General features: G+C 38.5%; 1 protein-coding gene across 1 annotated transcript; it reads left to right on the top strand.

Moving 5' to 3' along the window:
- Positions 1–1233: 1233 nt before the first annotated feature.
- LOC139720022 (uncharacterized) lies at positions 1234–20301 on the top strand. Its single transcript, XM_071631398.1, has 14 exons — positions 1234–1497; positions 6559–6715; positions 7528–7793; positions 8824–9078; positions 9549–9655; positions 10226–10317; positions 12735–12764; positions 13668–13760; positions 15050–15157; positions 15963–15989; positions 16759–16895; positions 17354–17573; positions 18519–18773; positions 19904–20301. Exons 2-14 carry the CDS (start codon positions 6640–6642, stop codon positions 20020–20022), a joined length of 1785 nt encoding a protein of 594 aa, XP_071487499.1. The 5' UTR covers positions 1234–1497; positions 6559–6639; the 3' UTR covers positions 20023–20301.
- Positions 20302–20507: the final 206 nt, after the last annotated feature.

The raw sequence follows: 20507 nt of genomic DNA on the forward strand, positions 1-20507 counted from the left end.
GATAAAATTCAGGATTTATTTTGTGTTATGTTTTGTTGGAAAAAGGAGAATGAAATAAATGAAGTGAAATTGAAATTGAAATTACGTACGTATACTATATGGTATACTATACACGTAATTATCTATCTCTTTTGATTACTCTTGTTTGAATCTTGATGCGAAAATTGTTGATTTGTTATAACGATTTCATTTGTACTTGTGAAAAAAAAAAGATAAAACAAACTGACATAGAAACCGAAACAGAAACTGACACTGAAACTGGCGGGCATCTATTACTTTGCATGGATCTGCACCTTTGTTGCTCCGGGTGGCTATCTGTTTTTATTCCCAGTCTCATATAGTAAGATCTCAGTGTTTATGTTTGCCGGGGACACTATCTATAAGTAAACTTCTTCTCTTGGGGTTCCCGCCATCACGTTACTCTTCATTCTGTGTTGTATCAAACTTGTATATCATCATGTCAATCTTTTTAATGTCATAGAGTGCTGAAATGATGTTGAATGAATTGCACCTGAAATTGCAGTGAATATCATGCAATGTTGGCTCAAGGAAAGATATCGGGAACCTACGTAATTATGAGCTATTGTATACTTTTGGCCTATAGGCAAGGGGAAAAAGGAAAAAAAAAGAAATGTACACAACGCATTGTCTTGGAACATGACCGTTGTTTAGGTAAGGAAAATAATAGTTTTGGAACTGGAATTCGGTTCAAAAAGTGTTCCATCATTTTATCTATTCATCACTCCGTGCTTCGTTGATGTATGAATACAGCAATTTAATTTCATTGCAAGAGAAATAAACTAAGTTGACTAAATTGGCGATAACGTTATTAATATACACCAGGGTACGCAATCATCCAAATTTGATGAAAATAAAATGTGCATAGATATAAGAAGCAAATGAAGTAACCAAGACTGACATCGCTCATCAAAACGACTTTTCTTGATCAAACGTTCAGAAGAGCTAACAAAAGCGACAAAAACTGCATGGTTATGGTTGTGGAGCCAGTTTGATAGATGTAGTGCGGATGTTGGTGACATTTATTTATCTTTGTTTGCTGCCATAGATAACACCCTTGCAGGAGACGTGTTTAGATGTGCGCACAACAGCGAGGGAAATGATTTCCAGTCCGCAGATTTCATCGGATTGTAATATAAACGCTGATCCCCCTCTGGAAGTTCCTCTGCATATGCGGTTCCTCGCTGAACTTCGCAAGTTCAATGGAAGCAGCCATTAAACGGTTCCAAACTTTCTCATCACCATATCCGGTAGACTCTTTTGATTGGAAGGAGAATTCATACGGAGTTTGCGGAGCCAGATACGTAGATAGACGGGTGCGCGTGCTGTGAAATCGCGTGCGAGGGTTATTTATCTGGGCTTCCACGGGTAAGGTCGGTCAGACATCTCACTTGCCAGGTTAAGTCCATTTGACGGCTTAGACAGCTCAATTGAGCGAACAGCTGAACACGGAGGTGTAACAAGGCGAGAACGCTATAGGTAAGGTGTTTGACATCTTTATTTTTCTATATTCCCTTTTTTTGTCTTTCTTCTCTGCGGCATGTATTTCAGTGACATGATCTAATATAATGCATTGTGGCTGCAAATCATTGTTTAGCATCTCGAATGGTGGTAACAATAACTGTTTTATGAATTGGCAGCTATGAATAGACATTTCGTTTTATTTTGCAATTGACAACTGGGGGCTTAACGGAGGGAGTTTATGCTATATATTTTCGCCGCTATAACATCAAACTTTTCTACAATGACTGCTTATCATAATTCGTATGTAAATTCCTTGATTTTATGTGATTGTGAAACAGTAAAACATATGATTGAACAAAAGAGGTCTGTATGGCATGCGTGCATACAGAATGAAAAGCGAAGTTGCTTTTGAAGATTTGTAGAAAGAACTTCAACTTCATTCAATTCAACAATCGTTTAGAGCACCCCAACAAAGACAAAAGAACAAACAAAAAGGAACGCCATTTAAGGTTTCCCACAAAGTCTCACTTCATGTATGCATGATCAAAAAAAAAAATAGTTTCCATTTAGAAATTTGACAACAACATATTGATTGTCATCATGGTTACCAGTGATGCTTAAAACTGTATTCTCAAATATGCCAAAATTTCTTAATTTTTAAGACCATAAAAACACAAATATTGACTGATCCTCTCGCAAAATCATGCATAAAAACGCCTGTGCGTAAGTAAAAGTTCCCTCCCCAAACTTCTTTTCTGCTTGATTTCAAAGGAAAAGGGCCAATCTCTATACCCACTCCATCATAGCATGCCTTTCCCCGTCCCTTCCCCCTTCCCCGGCGCTCTGAGAAGAAAGAATCTAGGATCTTCCCGGGCATTTGAAGGTGGATGACATCTACTTAAAAGACAATTCAAAAGATAGCATAGGAGAGAGAGAGAGGGGGCAAAAAGAAAGGGGAGAAGTCAATCACTGAGATATATGATACATGTATATGATACATGGGGGGGGGGGTGTGGCGGTGTTCTTAAAGTTACGAACGACTGAAAAACGACTGGTGATCAGTTCTAAAGTGCTATACTTATCAGAATTTCCATAATTCAGCACTAGAACTAATCACCAGTCGTTCTTAAGTCGTTCGTAATATTAAGAACAGCTTTATGAAACACCCCCAGGGCGAACAAGATAGTGAACGAGATAAGGATGCAATGTCGCTTTTGATATGTGTATCTGATTGTGTAATGTATCGTTTTAAATCACTGCACTTGCTATTCTCTGTCTTTGTGCTTTTGAAATTCGTATTCAATTTGTATTTGATTGAATGCGGAAATAAATCAAATCAAATCAAATCACATCAAATAAAATCGAAATAAGGATAAGCGTTTATAGACAGGGGTGTTCTATCGACCGGTTGAATGATTTCCTACCTGTAACAGTATTAATCGTTTCAATTGGTAAGACGGGTAAAACAGGAATTGAAGAGTCAACGGTATTCCCTGCTCTACATGAACCGCAAATGATTAGAATTGCACTAACCAGTTTGGGATGTGATTTTTAGTTGTCTTGCATATTTCAGTACTCTATAGGAAAAAGAACAAACAAACATAACAATAGTTACCGTGGAATCCACCCTCGTTTTCCTCCTGTTTATCTCAAAACCATCAAGTTTAAAAAAAGGACCAACCTCGATTATAGCAATGGTAACGAATTCTAGTTGTCCGGTAGCCTTGTGGCTGGTTTGCACTTTCTGATTACATTTCAATGTATTGTTTTCTCATAGTTCACAGATTTCTCAAAAAAGAGGAATATTTATACCATTGTAATGACATACAATCATGACATTATGTTAAAAAGGAAATATTACAACACCAAAAATCCAAGCGCGTTACACTCACAACCGAGATGACTAAACTTGTTCTAAAAAGTGTAACTTTGAAAAACGTCCACTATAACAGTTATCGCGAGGAAAACATTATCAAGAATAATAATATAGACATGTACGTCTCTTCCCACAGAGACAACAATCCCTTTCCCTCTCCTTCCCCACCCCTTCCCCCTTCTTTCTTACCCCATCTACCATGTCTACAGTATTCTTTGCCCCCACTTTTGCCTTCCTTTCTCAGACAGTTTTGTTAATAATTCAGCACCCAAAACTTCCCGTTATGTATCAATTCGAATGTCTTTTTCCCTTTTCTATAAGATAACAATTCTGACAGAAATGTACTTTCTTAGTTTTCCTTCCCTTCAAATACGACCGAATTTCAGGAAGATGTGAGTGCAAGAAGACATTTAGGGGTTTCTGTCAGAAACGAGGATAGCAAGTTATACCCCAGAGATCCTTTCATATATGATATTCGTTCTTGAAAAAAAAAAAAAGAAAATGTATGTAAGATCCAAACGTTACGAATATTAGCTGTGTAAATGACTATGTAAGTATTTTGTTGATTTGTTGATTTGTATTGATTTTGAAATGCAGAAATAAAAACTGAACTGAACTGAACTGAACTGAACTGAACATAATGATATATACCGTACACAGTCATCCCATGTTTCAATGTACCAGTTAATGAGCATCAGGCAGATAAACTCTATACTCTGGGCCTAATAAACCCCCAATTTTGAAACAAGATGTTGCATGAACTATTGATCCGCCAAAGTGCATCATTACCATCTGGATATAAGATCATGGTTTTCTCTTTCTTCTGCGGTTCACTGTGAGTCACGTTTATGGTTGAGAATGAATTATCTTATGGACGTTCCTTTTCTTGGTCCGGAAAGCTTGAATGATATTAGTCCTTTCAAATAGCAGACGATCATTTCCAGCTAAATAGAAATCCGGGATACAAATGTAATTATCTGTCTTTGCAAGAAAACAGATGTTTTATTCACTTGCTTTATTCTAAATCGTAAAATGAGTTCAGTCACCAAGCTTTATTACTTTTTGTATGTAATGGCATATAACTTTGGCTACATATCAAGAAGACTCTGTGTGTGTGTGTGTGTGTGTGTGTGTGTGTGTGTGTGTGTGTGTGTGTGTATGTGTGTGTCTGTGTGTGCGTGTGTGAGTATTTCCTACATTAGATTGCGAAAGACTACTCACACAGTCCCGGAAGTCCTTGTAAAAGTTATCAAACCCGTAAAAACATGACGCTATGTGTTTCCTGTTGCCTTATTTAATGTCCTTTTTTTTAATATTCCCGAGGTAAGTCAAAACTCAGATGACGCATTCCATGATTTCGCAAACATTAATGATGCTTATGGGGAGAAAAAAAAAACCCAACAACAACCCAAACCCAAATGTAACCAGCAAACAAATGTGTTACATTTTGATTCATACAAAATCAAAGGTTAGAGAAGATTTAAAAAAGAAGATGATGAAGTAACTTTCCAGGTAAGAAGAAAACGAATAAAAATAACAAACGCAAACATTTTTGCATCCAAGAAGATGCGAAATGACTGCGTACATAAAAGAAATGAATGTCGATACTGCAGTCCCTTTGCTGCATGTCTTTCTATTTACTTCATTTTGGTTGTTTGGTTTTTCAAGGAGGTTTATGAGACGGACTTCCAACTGGCTTTAATTAGTCAAACAGTTGTCAGTTTTCTACATTGATGTGCAAAACAGTTCCACAGGTGCATTTGTTCCTTTGATGATCAATGTTCGATGCCGCCGTCTTGCTGAGCAATCTGAGAATTCATTTTGAACGTTAACATAATGTTGGCTATATTTTGCTTGTTAGTTTATTATCACTTTATGATAAAGCATATAAAACAGAAGCCAATCCAATCCAAAAATGTATATATGGAAAAGTGCAAATCAGAGCTGCATCATGTGACAGTTTTTGAGACTGTTTACCCTTAGCTTCCTCACTTTTCCAGCACATAATTCCACAAATGAAATTGATATGGAATAATCTTCAAGTATTATCCTTTATTAATAGACATGTTAGATTAATGCCCGGGCATGCCCAGTCGCGTAATTTTCGTTCTTATTTCATCATTTCTGTTTTGCCCGATTTCTATTCACGCATCCCGTGTCTTTGACATTGATATATCATCTTTTATGAGTAGGGATGGCGAAAAGTCATTACCATCACACAAAGACATAATTCCTCAGAAGGTGGGTTTTGATTATGCAATGGCACACGAGTCAATTGTCTTCTTATTCGCGCAGCATGATCCAGTCTGGCACGTGCTTCAAATATTTTCGAGTGTCGTCATCGAACATGGGTTCCAAGGAAATAAGTCGGTTGTGACTCAATTCTCTTGAACCTCATTGGTTTAGTCATGGACCTGCTACACATGGACGACCATCGCTCGTTAATAAATCCATGCATCTGTTTCTGTCAAAAGTGTCACATAATATTTTAATTATGCTTTCCTGCTTTGATCTCTTCATTACCGCTGACAACCGGCCTGGATGAAAACAAGACGGCGCTTTGAGAAATCTAAAAACTACAAGCGTAGAAGATGATAATTTTCTTAAATCAAGAAAAATGCATGTGTTGTCGTTGCAGTGTACATTGGGAAATCATCGCTCTAGATTTCATTTGCAAAATACACGTACTTTACAAGAAAAAGCAAATATTTTGGCAGGGTAATCGTGATTTGTAAGCTAATCTATCCATTTTTCCCGCATTGTTTCAGAGTAAACATGGACAGTAACCGTAGATGACGCTATGTATGTCCTATCATTAAGCAACGCGTCACATGAGTGTACCCAAGTGTCCACTTCAGTAATTAACAATATTTGTGACAAGAAAAATGTCATATTTTCAGGTAAGCTACTCCCCATCATAGGTGCCGTTATTCAAAGGCAGCTGAGATCTGAAAAAAATACCTCAGCCAACCAAGGGAAACGGTTCTCTTGTCAGTGACGATGCACGATTACACAATCGTCATTGTCGAAATATCTAAATGTACTCATTAAGATACACATAATCAGGTGGCGGCGGTGATGATGGGATCAAAGAAAGATCTTTGCTGTTAGTCTATGTGTGTATTAGGTCCATGCTCGTACTTTGCAAGACGCTCTTTCTCGTCACTTCTGTTGTTTGCGCTATTTCATCCCGATGACAGAGGATTTGACAGGCGGCAGCAAGTTCGCCGAGGAAACGCAATTATACCATTTGAGGTTGCTGACTCTCTCTCGCGTGCAAAATGGCGAGATTCGGTGCCGAGTTCTCTATGCTCGGGTTGACTCTTCTCTTCATGACTGCAAGTCATTCCCAAGCAGGTAAGAAACAAAAAAGAAAAAAAAAGAAACAATAATGATAAAAACAGCATACCGACAGCTGTCTCACAGCGGGACCGACTGGTATGAACTAGGTTACCATGGTAACACTCACTGGGAGTGGCCAGAAGAGGTCATGGTGCAGAAATCTGGAGCTATACGGAAATGCCTATTGGGATGTTCATGTGTAGGTGTGTAGATATAAAGAAGAGTTCGAACCTATATACGTATATACAGAGATATGTGTTATATGTAATTACTAGTATAATGTGCATATACACTGTAGTATGTTCGCTTATTATATCATACATGGGCATAGGAGTCTCGAGTACGCCATTTTGTAGTTCCAACAAGGTTTTTATTCACAACATTTCCGGCCCGCCTCGGGCCTTCGTCAGTGCATACAACTATGCGCGGACAAGTGGTATACATGGGCATACATTTATTGTAATAAGCGAAATACTAGTAGATGGACAAATAGATAAAATGACAGAAAGAAAGATGTATAAATGAATGAAAGATTACACATATAAGGTTTGACATACAGAGAAGGAAGTTTCCTATATACGCAAATGACTGCATGGCTACACAATAGCCAGCTTTATAGGCATAGATGGACGATAATTAAGATCATAGATTTTTCTATCTTAATTTTCTCAGCAATATTCAATACTGTGGTAGGAATCATTACTAGTACAGTAGAAGCAGAAGTAGAAGTAGTAGTAGTAGTATTGTATAAACTAGTATGATCTTATCGTCATTAGTATAGGCCTAATCCTGTATCATACCGATATCATATTTATTTCATGGGTCAGGTCGAGCACCGCGACCGACTCCCGCGCCGACGCAGCCGCCTCAGGAGCCCATGGTGCTCAAATCGAACAAGCCCTGCCTCAACCTTACTGCCAACGAAGCCGAGATGCCCGACCTACCGGCGGATTTCGGGGGCTCCAACTTTGCCGTCTTCGAGAACCAGGAGATCGTCGACAGACACAACGAGCTCCGACGCACGCCCGCCGCCAGGGACGACAACGAGAGGAACGACCCGAACGCTGTGAGGGCGTCAGACATGGAGCACATGGTTGGTTTCTTATTCGTCTCTTTTCATCGTCCCCAATTTGTTTTATTTCCGTGTGTGCCAAACACAATCTTTGTCAATGCATTCCGTCAACTTTCAAGCAGTAATTGTTATCATTCTGTAAAGTTTAGTTATTTTAACATCAAATCCTTAGGTAGCGTTAATTCATAATTTCATGACATGTTAAGTACCGTATCTTATGTTCGACTTTGATGAAATTATTTACGAGTCTAAAAATGTTGCACTTTCGTAAATTTATTAACGAGTTTAGAAAAAACCCCACAAAGTTAACAACACTACCAACACCACCCAAACCTTGAATCAATCTCTGCACTGGGTTTATAGTTCGTCTTGTACATAGACGTGCATTATTAAGTTTCTTGTTTCATCTGTGTCGTTGTTTGTGCATACTTGTTTTCATTACAACTACAGTAAACAAATCTGGAAGAAAGGGTGGGAAGACTTTTTCCCCCCATAAAAATAAGCGTTTGGGTGACAAAACATCCCATGAGAGAATTATGTGATAGTCATTGGCCTTTTATTGAAGTTTAAACGTTCACTCTTCTTTAGAGGTAACTTCGAATGACCGGGAATGAAACAATTCATCACACGGAACAGCTAATTCTAGATTGCTCCAGGCACTCCATGTAAACGTACATTTTGAAAATGCTCTTAGCGAGGAAGGTCTCACTATTCTTTGTTCGAGGAGGGCAATGTTTGAAGATCACGTGAGGTGACGCATGCGCAATGTCTCGAAAGTGACGCCTTCATAATTTATGTTGACTTCCAAACACATGGAAAGAAACGGGAAAATTCAACATTTTTCCTTATGGCGACGAGTTTCTCTGATTTGAATTTTTTATTTTTTGCTTACTTTTGTAAAAGTGCCAACGTCTGTCTGAGAAAGATATCCCATTAAGATGACGTCATCACATTCTGTTCACTTACATTCGTGACGTAGAGCTGACAAATCTTCATCATTTTGTTTGTTTTTGCGTCTTCATACGTTCTCATTGATGACGTCACAATGCAGTCCTGGGACGAGAATCTTGCCTATATGGCGTATCAGTGGGCCATGCAATGCCAATTCAGACACGGCCAGCCGACCAACGTGTCACCATACCAGAATATCGGCCAGAATCTCTGGGCTCACTCGGGGCGTCAGGACACGCCGCTGTCGGGCGTCCGGGCTACCCAAGTCTGGTACGACGAGGTGCTCGATTACACCTACCAAACTGGGACAGGCGGCACCTGTGTACCCGGCAAACCGTGCGGTCACTACACCCAGGTATATCAAGCTGTTGAGAAGACAGTCAATACTAATGTGGTGAACAAGCATGGCAATCCCATTTTAATTATATGCAAATATGCTCAAGAAAATTGACAAGATGTAAAGTGAACAAATTAGTGGTGGATGGGTGGGGGGGGGGGGTGGGGTGGGGGGAAGTGCATCGAGAGCCCCCTCCCTCGTTTTTTAAGATACCCCAAAATCGCACGATGACCAACACAAATATAATATAAAAAAATCTCCCTACCATGGGAGGAGGGAGGGGAAGGGGGGGGGGGGGGGAACAACTCACATCCTTCCCCTCGCTTTGCGCTCCTCCCCTTCACCGAATTCCTGGATCCACCCCTACAAATCAATTGCAAGGATAAAAGTCATTAATGTCTGACAAATATACTAGATTAGCGATCCTGTCGTCATTATACCTTTTCGCGTGCAATTGAGCTCTTACTGTCAAATCTGTTTACCCCCAGGTTGTGTGGTCGTCAACTAATAGGGTCGGGTGCGGGCGCTATTTCTGTTCCTACCTTGGTGGCGCCTTCAGGAACGCGTGGTATGTCGTCTGCAACTACGGACCAACGTGAGTATTGCGCTAATTCATCAAAAACAAACGCGAAAACCTTTGTTGAAGAAATGTTATCATTAATGATAATAACAGTAATACCTCCCCTGCGATGGTAAACCCTGACATTAAAATAGCCAAGTCTATACCAGTATGTATATAGATCTTTGTAAAGTAATTTCATTTTTTGTTGAGATTAATGTAACTTAGTGGTAAGATCGTAAGTTGTGCATAACTTATCGTTATTTCGTTATGCTTTCCATAACATACTTTATTTAGACACAGTAGGCCTAATTGTTTTGCCATTACCCAAACGCAGCGGGGTGTGTGGCGTTGCGCTTCACACCTAGTTATTAATAGAAACAAATACAAAATTAATAACAACTGCTATTGTTCAGAAGTTATATTTTGTTTTTGTTGTTGTTGATTGTCTAAACGCCGTAATCATAGAAACTTACAGGTGGTATTTTGAGACAAACGCCACGCCGTTGGCTCCTTTTTTGTGTTGTGAATGAATTGACATTATGATCAAGGAAACATTGTTGTATTTTTTTTTTTTTATTTCTCTCTCAATCATTCTTGCTTCAGAGGTAACTGGCAGGGGGTGCAACCTTATTCTATCGGGCCCCCTTGCACGGACTGCGGGAACGGCGTAGGCCAGTGTTACAATGATCTATGCCGTGAGTATACCTATAGTTCTTTATCCATATACAATCCTTCTTTTTGTTTGTTTGTTTGTTTGTTTACTATGAACCCATTCCTCGTAATTCCGCATAGAGTCAACGCATGGTATACATCATGACGGCAGCAGGAAGGACCGGAATGACCAGAGCAGTGATAATAAATTGAGAGTTTTTATGTACACTTTGTATACAACGTCCTGAAATCAGAAAAGCTATCCCGATACTTGCTCGACTGATCAATAACTCACGCGTGTAAACTAAATTTCGGATGTTTGATTTTCGTTTTTTGTATCCTTTTTGTTATTATCATCATGAAGTGTCATTTGTCATTCATCACCCGCTTCTTTTTTTTTGTCATGAACCCTTGAACTGAACAGCTAATAGTATAGTCTACTGGAAAATTTTATTGATACTAATCTTGCTGAAACACATAATTTTTAATGTTATTCCTTTGTCATACAAGCCTAAAAAAACTTTTTTGGTTGTTCAAACGAAATTACAAAGGTATGCGACAATAACAAAAACAAAATGATTATGATGACTATGGCGATTTGGGTCGGCAAAGAAAATTATCGCCTACAGCATGTATTTCTGTAGAGGGCGTAGTTCTTCTATACAGTATTCAATGGCCGATACGATAAAGTCCCGGGAAATATAGTTCAACGTGGACTAGTTCACTATTCAAATTGTATGCTCCTTGAGACCAGAAGTCTTGCCCGACATGAGCACAAGAAATTTATGTAAACTGGATTCCAAACATATTCTATGCGAAAGTAAACATCACTGCCGGTTTTTCTTTTTAAAGGGATTGTATAGTTTTGGTTGAGACCTAACATCAGGTTTATAAAATTTTTTGATGAGATAGTGAGAAACCTCGTATGAAATATGAAAAAGCATTAATGATTCCAAAAAGGATTCAACGTGTATTTGATGAAAACTGGTCTTGAAATGGCTATGAGATATCCAAAAAAGTGATACTGCTAAAACTGACAGGCTACGACTTTTATTAGGATCTCTTTGTTTTACCTTGCTTTTTGGATAACTCGGTCATTTCAAAACAGATTTCATCAAGTCAACTTTTGATTCCCCTTTATTGTATGCTCTGTAACATTTCATAGAGTGGTTTCTAAATATCTTGCTAAATGGTTCAAGCTGAATCGTCACTTCAACCAGTTCTGTACAGTCCCTTTAAATTCCATAAATTTAAATACACTAGTGAACTGGAGAATTACATCGACATAAAATCAAAAGAACAAAACCATAGCCTTTACGCCTCTGTAATTGATCCCCCAAAGAAGTTCTCTCTAGCTTAACAATAACTGATCTCTTCTAATTAAGCGTTCATTAGCTAATTCGGCTAAAATTATGTTGATCTTCACATGATGATCGCAATTAATGTACAACGAACAAATCCTGTTTAAAAAGGACCCTACAAGAAACGCCTGTGTACTTTGGAAGTAGTTGAAAAACTTGTATCAGAGCGATCCCTCGACATTTTACACAATTCTCTCATTCTGCCACACATATTCAAATGTTGTGTGGGGAACTGTGTATTTCAAAACTGAACAACTCATCGTATTTACTCTGAAGCGTGCAATTCACATCATTACTTATTCGACATAAATATATCTATCTCATACAGAGCCTTATTTCATCGCTTAAACACCTTTAAGTTTTGAGACTTTCACATTCTTCAAACAGGCCTATTCATGTGCGAGTATACACACACACAAAAAAAAAAACCAACTTCCCCCATATTCCACAACATATTTGACTTATACTCGAATGTTCAAACATAGCTCGTCGTTCGACAGACTATCACCTTGTGAACCCCAAAGCTGTTTATTAGCCTAGGAATCAATCAGATATTACGGACCTGACGTCTGGGACAACCTATAATATCCGGTCAACGAAATGGAGGGTCCTACTAAAAAGCAAAGCTTGTACGATATGGGACCATGAGAGAATACATAAGAGATATATATATATATATATGAATATATATATATATATATATATATATATATATATATATATATATATATATATATATATGATATAGGGCCTCATCCACGTCAAGCTCTTCTTGATGACGGTCCTCTGTATCGAATTCTTCCTTGTTCACATACGACTACAGTATGCATTATGATGTTGCTTTGATTTATTTGTAGTATGAAAGATGGTTTTATGAAACTGACAATTCTTGTATATTGATTTTGTATATTTTACTTTTTTTTGCATATACTCTATATCAATTTTTTATTGATTTCTCATTGTACTTGAAGGAAGATGATGCAGAAATAAACCAAACCAAATCTTACCAAACAATGTGTGTTTGTATATCATTACAGTATGATGGCTGATAGCTGAATATCTAATTTCATCTTCTATGATACATTATATTCTGTTTTCAGGACCTTGCTCAGAGCACAATGAAGCGTGCGGTAAGTGAAATGGAACTCAATTCTAATATTAAACGCAGTTTTAATAATTCTTTGAGAGTAATATCAAATCTACTTATTTCATTTCAGCTAAGAGCTCGGATCGCTCATTACAAAAGTTTTTGATTTACATTTCCAATGGCAATGAGATTTTAACATGTTGGTTTATTTGAGTGGGCTAGCTTTGCTCATCAAAATTTTTTAGATTTATCAAACTTTCGCATGGATTGGAGTTCATCTCCAACACCCTGTTCGAGACAAAATCACCTTTAGCATACAGTGCTTTACGGATCCATGCACTATTACTATGAATCAACAAAACATGGCGCGAATGGGGTCTCACGCAACACATTCTATGTGGGATGTTGTTCAAACTTGTTGAGTTTCTACAAGGGGAGTTTTATGCTGGTAGTAACTTCTTTATTGATAGTGTTGTTTCAGATTTTTATAGGATGATATGTCAATATTTTGTTTGTATGTGCTGTATCAGCCTTATTTTTTTTGTATTTCATTGTATTTTACAACTCTTGTTATATATAATATTTGGACAGATATAAAAAAATAGGTGCAATACTGGATGTCATTGATGTACATTTTGTTATTGAGTGTTAAGTTTCTCTGTGTTATTTCATATAAATCAATGACGTGTGTTGTTATTTTCTGTGCTTCATTTTGAAATGTGTTTTATATATGTGTATCTATGCCACTTGAATCACAAAATTTTTGAATTTTATGGACAATAGATAAATGAAATGAAATGAAATAAAATGAAATGAAATGTTAAAAGACTTAAAGATAACAGGACTTTAGCTTTATACAGATCAAGAAGTGACGTCAAAATTCCTTTGCTCTGTGAAAAGCTTCGAAAGAGGGCATTATGTTTTGACTTATATTCTTTTCACCCAGACTGTCGTCAAACTTGTGAAAACTGTGGCGAGTTGAATTCTGCAGCTTGCAAGTGCACATGTCCAAACGGCTACTATGGCAGCAGATGCGAAAGTAAGTCCAGTTTCTGTAGCTTTCTCTTGTTGCCGTTTAACATCCCCTGCAACACACCTATACCAATGATTTACAGCATTTTGATACTATGTGTATGATTTGATATCCGTTTCCACATTTTACAAACAATATGAAAACAATAAATTTACAGAAATATACAACACGAAACATGATTTGAACAACAACAACAGTCAAGTAGGCCTATATCGCATTAAAGGACATCAAGGTAATTTGCATACAACTTTTTTTTTTTTATTTCTATGCTTTGAGAACATGAGTAAAGATGTCGTCATGCTTAAGTTTGACTTATTGATGTAACTTACATCGCATCATCGGCACCAAAATGGTATCAAAGATAATCATGCACAGTCATGTTGCCATCCGAGTCCTTCTCAAAGATCATACGCAACGACCACATGCTCTTGACTCCAGGGGGAGTTATTATACGATTAGTCAATACAATAAAACGAGATGAAACGATAGTTCTCTGAAAACTGCATGGTGATTCTTCCACCTAAAAGAAATAACCTACTCTTTTAATTAATTCACTACAATCATGCAAAATCAGAGATAGCGGATAATACTTGGGGGGGGGGGGGGGATGGGGGTGAAGAGCAGCTACAGAGTGGAATGCGGACAAATTCCAGGTACTTCAGACACCAGTCGATTCTTTTTTAATCGAAGTCATCAGAAGACTTCATTCTACGTGTAATTCATCCGTGCAGTAGTGCATCGAAAAACTTGCACACGTACGATATAAGACAACACTCTGCTACATACTTGCATATCCTACTCATTAACTCAAGCTGAAAAGGGACCGCTTATCAAACTATCAGTTCGACATTAAAGAAAAAGGAAAAGAGAAATACCCCCATGAGATTTTAAAAGAAACAAGGGATAAGGGAAATGGTAAGAAAAAAGAAATTTATGCGCTGAAACGCCCAAAATATGATGTTGATGTTGATATTACAGATGATGCATATTATGATGAACAACACGAATCCGAGAAATTATTCAACTTCATGTACTCCTCAAATCTCTAGGCATACATGACGTTCCAAGTAGAATAAAGCCGTGTCTTTATAGTTATTAATGATAATCACTACTGCAGTCGTTTTCACTAGTATCATTACTAGACGTTGGATTGCCATTTTATTATTTGCATTATTTTTATGATCATCATCATTGTGATACATCACAAGTACCATCATTCGGGACATCCGCCACTTGGCTTGTCTCATCTTTCCGTCTGTTTCTCTGTCTGTTTGTCTCTGTATTCTCCTTGCCAGAGGAGTGCATCGATACGTCGTACAGGTGTTACCAGACCTGGTGGCCCGAGTTCTGCGAGGGATACGCCCAAGTGCGCGAAGGATGCCCTACAATGTGCGGGCTCTGCAGTGAGTCCAATGGAGAGCACCATTCCCCATTCCTCCCCTTAACTTAAACCTTTTAGGGGGGGGGGGGGAGATTTCATGGAGCATTTTGTCTGACAAATTGGTCGGACAAGTTTGCTCTCAGCCAATCAGATGCAAGGATTTCAGTAGCTTATAACAGTTTGTCGGGAAAATATGCGACCAAACCGCTTCATGAAATGCCCCCAAGGACACCCCCCCCCCCCCAGACTCCACTGTTTGTAGGCCTATTTACGAAAGTCGGGCCCATGGCTTTGATTGGGGTCAAATCAAAGTTCATTTGATGAAACCGGTTTTGAAATTCCTGAGATATCCAAAAACAAAGTGAAACAAAGTGGTCCTAATAAAAAGTGAGACCCTCCTTTTATTAGGACCACTTTGTTTTTGGATGTCTCAGCCGTTTCAAACCGATTTATATCAAATAAACTATCCTCTTAGAACTGTATGCTCTTTTATATTTTGCAGTTGGTTTCTCATTATCTCACAAAAAAGTTCAAACCGATCTACATCCAATAAACTTTGAATTCCTTTTAGAAATGCGTGCTCTTTGATATTTTACAAGTGATTTCTCATTATCCTACAAAAAAGTTACAAACCTGAAGCCCCATCTCAACCAAAACTTTAATCCTTTTAATCCTGTGATGAAACCCTCTTCCTTTATGTACTTATTTATCTGCATTCTAATTTTTCAGTTGTCTGATATCAATGTAAATGTACATCATGTGTGTATGCCTTTATAGGTCTATATCTTTTTTTTTTTCTATCAATCCCACTCTTTCTCAATGTACAGATGCCGCTGATCCAGATTTTGTGTGTGGTGAGTAAATCGATAAAAATATACTATTAAAAAAGATTCAACCTTTCGTCTGAAAGAAAATGAATGGATATACATTCATGGACACAATTAAGTTGTAATTGTAAAATCGCTCATCGATTTGTATGGTATATGCTCAGGGCTTCGTAGAGATTTATTTCTTTCTTTTGCGAAAGCAATATACAGAGCATAATACACATTGTGGAGAGGTTTCAGTGTTCCGTAATGATTTTTATTGTTTCTTTACACTTATTATCAAAACAACCATTTCTTGTTCTTTGCTTGTTGGGATTTTCCTCACATGCCTTTTCGATTAATATTATGATTTTTTTTTTTGCTCATTTCATTTTTTTTTTAAATAAATGCGTCTGAGATATCTGCCACGATGGTGTCTAAAATTTTAAGTTTTTGAGGTTGCACTAAAAGGGTCGGTTTTTAATATTCTGCTAGTTCGGTGAGTACAACGTTGAGTGTATTAAGTACAAAAACTGAAAGAAATTAGCAAGTCATATTTATTGGAATTATTGTAAAAACGATCATGATGCAACAATGCAAATGGTATCAATAATCTAAATGACGATAATTACACAGCCTATTGAGGATAATAATACTGTCATAATTCCTTTGAAATTTAACAACGTTGGGAATATAACAACATTAGTGCAGTTAAGGATTATGTTGTCTAACGTCTACTTCGGATGTGTAATTCGATGTGGCAATTGCAAGCTATATTATGTTCGCCAATGATTTGTTTTACTTTTTGATCCTGCAGACCCAAACTCCAATGTCCAGACAGCGCCACCACCACCAGCACCACGTGTTACAGACCCGCCAGCGCCGGCGCCAGCGATGTGTGATCTGAAATTCACTGCTGCCAGCTATATCAACGGAGAGTTGAATCTCTTCCGGGTAACGATGATTATTTTGAAAATTTTAAGAACGATGGTTTTTGCTCGTTTGTTGCTCCAGGTGAAGTCATACGTAGTGGCAGCAGTAATTGCTGTGGTGTTGACGGTGGTAAGATGGCTGTGGCGCTGGTGGTGATAATGTTAGTGGTTGTTGAATGATGGACAGGGGGTGATGATAGTAATGGCTGTGGTGCGGTGGAGAGGTATACTGTGGTCTGGGATCTGGGATAGTGTGGTGGTCGTAATGGTGGTAATGGTGCAGGTGATGGTGATTATTATTTTTTCTCTTTTACTCCAAACAGGGAAGTCATTGTCTCCATAATTCAATATTTCATTTCACATTATACTAAAAAGCGAAAAAATGTTATACTTTTATGATCAGTGAAACTGTTTGATACATGTACTGTCATCATCAATATCATCGTTATTTTCTTGTCGTTGCCCCTTTTTTTTCCAAAGGAGGACTTGGTATGGCGCGTTGGTAGTGACGGTACACTGCTCTCACCTGCGGAGGGTGAATTCAGTAAGGCTCTATTCAACCGACTTCCAGCCAAACCAACTTGCGCCTATGAGTTTGCTAATGGAAACGTCGGTTTTGTACGAGGTTCGTATTTTACGGCCCCGACGTGCCTGACAACAGGGAACTCTAGATTTGAGTCGCAGACATTTGAGACGATGAGTGCGTTGGACGTTCTCCTCTCTCCCTGCGTCGTGCTAAAAAGTAGCTTAGATTACGCTAGGACGCAACCTATAAAACATAAAATGGCGCCCCCATGATCGGTGCATGAAGTAGCCTCTACGTCGTAAATTGAGCAGACGTAAAAATAACCCAGAACACTAAAAAACTCAAGACGACGCGAGCTATAAATAGATCAACTTGATGTGCGTTTCTGCGCGTGCTCAGAAGATTTTTTTCTCTCTCTCTCTGAACGTCGCCGTTACGAAGATCTAAAGCTCCCTAATCATCATAGGCCCATCCAATCGATCCCCATCAGTGATTACCCGTTCAGTGTCAAGTCAGTGTTGACCAACAGAGTAACGATTAGTGCCGGTGTTTGCCTAAATCAGATTCTGTTTGTGAATTTTGTAAACGATTTTTTTTTTTTTGCGTAAAATTTGTTCACGAATGTGTGTAGGTATGTCGGCCTCTGATGTGTGTATGTATGTAGGCCCTATGTATGTTGGCGCCTATGTATAAATTCTATGAAACATATTGATACGAGTAGTATACGTATGGTAATATTGGTTGGCTCTCTTGCACTGAATCCTAGCGTTTAAAATACACAATGTGCATGTAAGGCCAGACCAGACGAGCCTCATGTCCAAGTTTTCCTTAGGGCCTACGTTGTTTTCCAGACTATTTGTATCAAACGTTCACATGTTTTACAAGTTCACGAATAAGCGATGTGCAACCCAAATAATGTTTATGTCTATATGGGAAATAGGATCAATTCCGAAGATTTGCTGTGTTCACTTTCTTTTTCTTGAATCTATCCAATAATCATGTTTCACGAATTGATTTCATTTGATTCATGTACAGTATATACGTTATTAGGGCCTATCTCTTTTTAATGTGGATATTTTTCATTTGCTGATGTGCTGATCTTGCTTTGTTCGGTTATAGGTAAAAAACTCTTCACTCATAGCGGGTTTTCGCGCACCGGGGCACCCGTCACGTTGTCGAGCCTCGGTCTCCCAAAGGGACTGCAAGCCGCACTCCACTCCCCGATGGAAGAGCGGACCTACTTCTTCAAAGGCTCACAAGTGTACGCATATAATGAGCGAACCAGGCGTGTAGAGTCCGGCTATCCACGACGTATCGCGGACGAGTTTCCCGGCGTGCCAAGCAAACTCACTGCTGCCTTCTCCGACACTAGCGGTAAGTTCTAAACAAATCCCCCCCCCCCCCTTTAGGTCTTAAAAACCCTATGCCTTTCCGAAAGTTACCCTTGCCCTGTGACCCCCCCCCCCCCCCCAGCTTCCACCTTCCTACCATGTAAAACGTTCCGCAGCACCTGTCTTTTACTGTACATCCCTCAACAACAATAGCATATCTTCATACTATACATCATAACGTCGGCGATCATCGTACTATTCCTAACCGTCTTATATCACGATTTTCGGTCAAATTTTCGATTTTGAGACTGTTGAACTTTCACTTACACGCTGTGAAGTTTTCAGTTTCTATGCTTGATGCAATTTTTGTGTAACTATCACTTTTTGAGTCTTTTCATTTCATTTTGTTCATTTTGCCTTATGCACGCGTGTATCAAATAATGAGAAAATAGTGAAGGTTACATTGAAAATCGTAAAAGCAAGAAACTTTTCACATTTCAAACTTTAAGATGTTTCGTAAATGATATTGATTTGGATATATTATCTATATGCAAAATGATGTCGTCACCCCCACGGCCTCCATTATAGGTTATAAACTTTGATCACAAAAATGTAAAATCATGTTGTTTTTTTAATTTGGCGACGATAAAAGGATTGATCATCAAACAGATTTCTTTTCTTTCTTTCTTTCTTTTTCTTTGCTTGTCAGCTGAAGAAACCCAGAAGTCGCGCCAGAAGTTGCGCTGAAGGTTATATTTTTTTTTTCAAAGCCGGAAGTGCGCCCCTCTCCCCACTTTTGAAAACGCTTCGCCGGCCCTGAACTAAAACATACAGTATTGCTTTGGGTGGAAGACATGAAGCTTTTTATTTCAAGGCCATCCCAAAGACAACTTTTCCAGACTTGCCATAATGTCCACATACGTGTGCGCGCGCACACACACACGCGCATACACACACAATCCCACAAACACACAATTACAGAAGAAGGGTCTCATTTTACTTTGCAAATACTTCCAGCGAGCCGTCCGTAATGAATAACAAAGCCTCATTTTGTAAAACTCATAAGCAATTGAATGTCGTCTCATCATCTCATTATCAAAATAAAGTTACTCTAGTTGCTGTCTTTTTATTACATTCATTTTTCTGGCTCTTCCGTTTTGTTTTTCTTTACAGGAAACAGATATTTCGTTCGCTCGAAAAAAGTGTTCAAGATTAGCGCTGGCCGAAACAGCGTGGATGCCGGCTATCCGAAATTCTTCACCGAGACGTTCATCAGTGCATGCCGTCAGTAGCTGAACAAACCCGATTTCTCCTAGCCCGGGGAGACGGATGTACTCTCATGAGCGGTTCTTTACCACGTTTTTCTGTCAAACATATAAACACCTATGTTTGTTTGTGTACTTTTTACAATCTGAAATGAGTATCAATGACATTTCCACGTGTAAAGTGTAAAATATCAAATAGTTAGGCATATGCCATTGTCCTCCCAAACTCTCAAAACGGTAACTCCAAGTTGACCTCACTTCCTTTTCCGTCTGCTCTTCTCATCACAAGAGATGACAGTCTCAACACGGTTCTCACAATACCGTGTAATTGGTTGTTTGTTATTCATTTGGGCAAGACACAATCCTAACCTCGAGGTTAGGGCCTGCCGTCTGAACATAACTATTGTTATACGCTGCGTTATGGTGAAGGATTTTTACTGAGCGATTTAGTTTTTAACGCCATCGTGCTTAGTTTGTAACAATACTACTTGTGCCTTTCGAATTTAATGGTA

Source organism: Diadema antillarum, unplaced genomic scaffold (genome assembly GCF_040938485.1).
Source record: "Diadema antillarum isolate AM-2024a unplaced genomic scaffold, OU_Dant_1.0 scf00000119, whole genome shotgun sequence".
Classification (NCBI taxonomy): Eukaryota; Metazoa; Echinodermata; class Echinoidea; order Diadematoida; family Diadematidae; genus Diadema; species Diadema antillarum.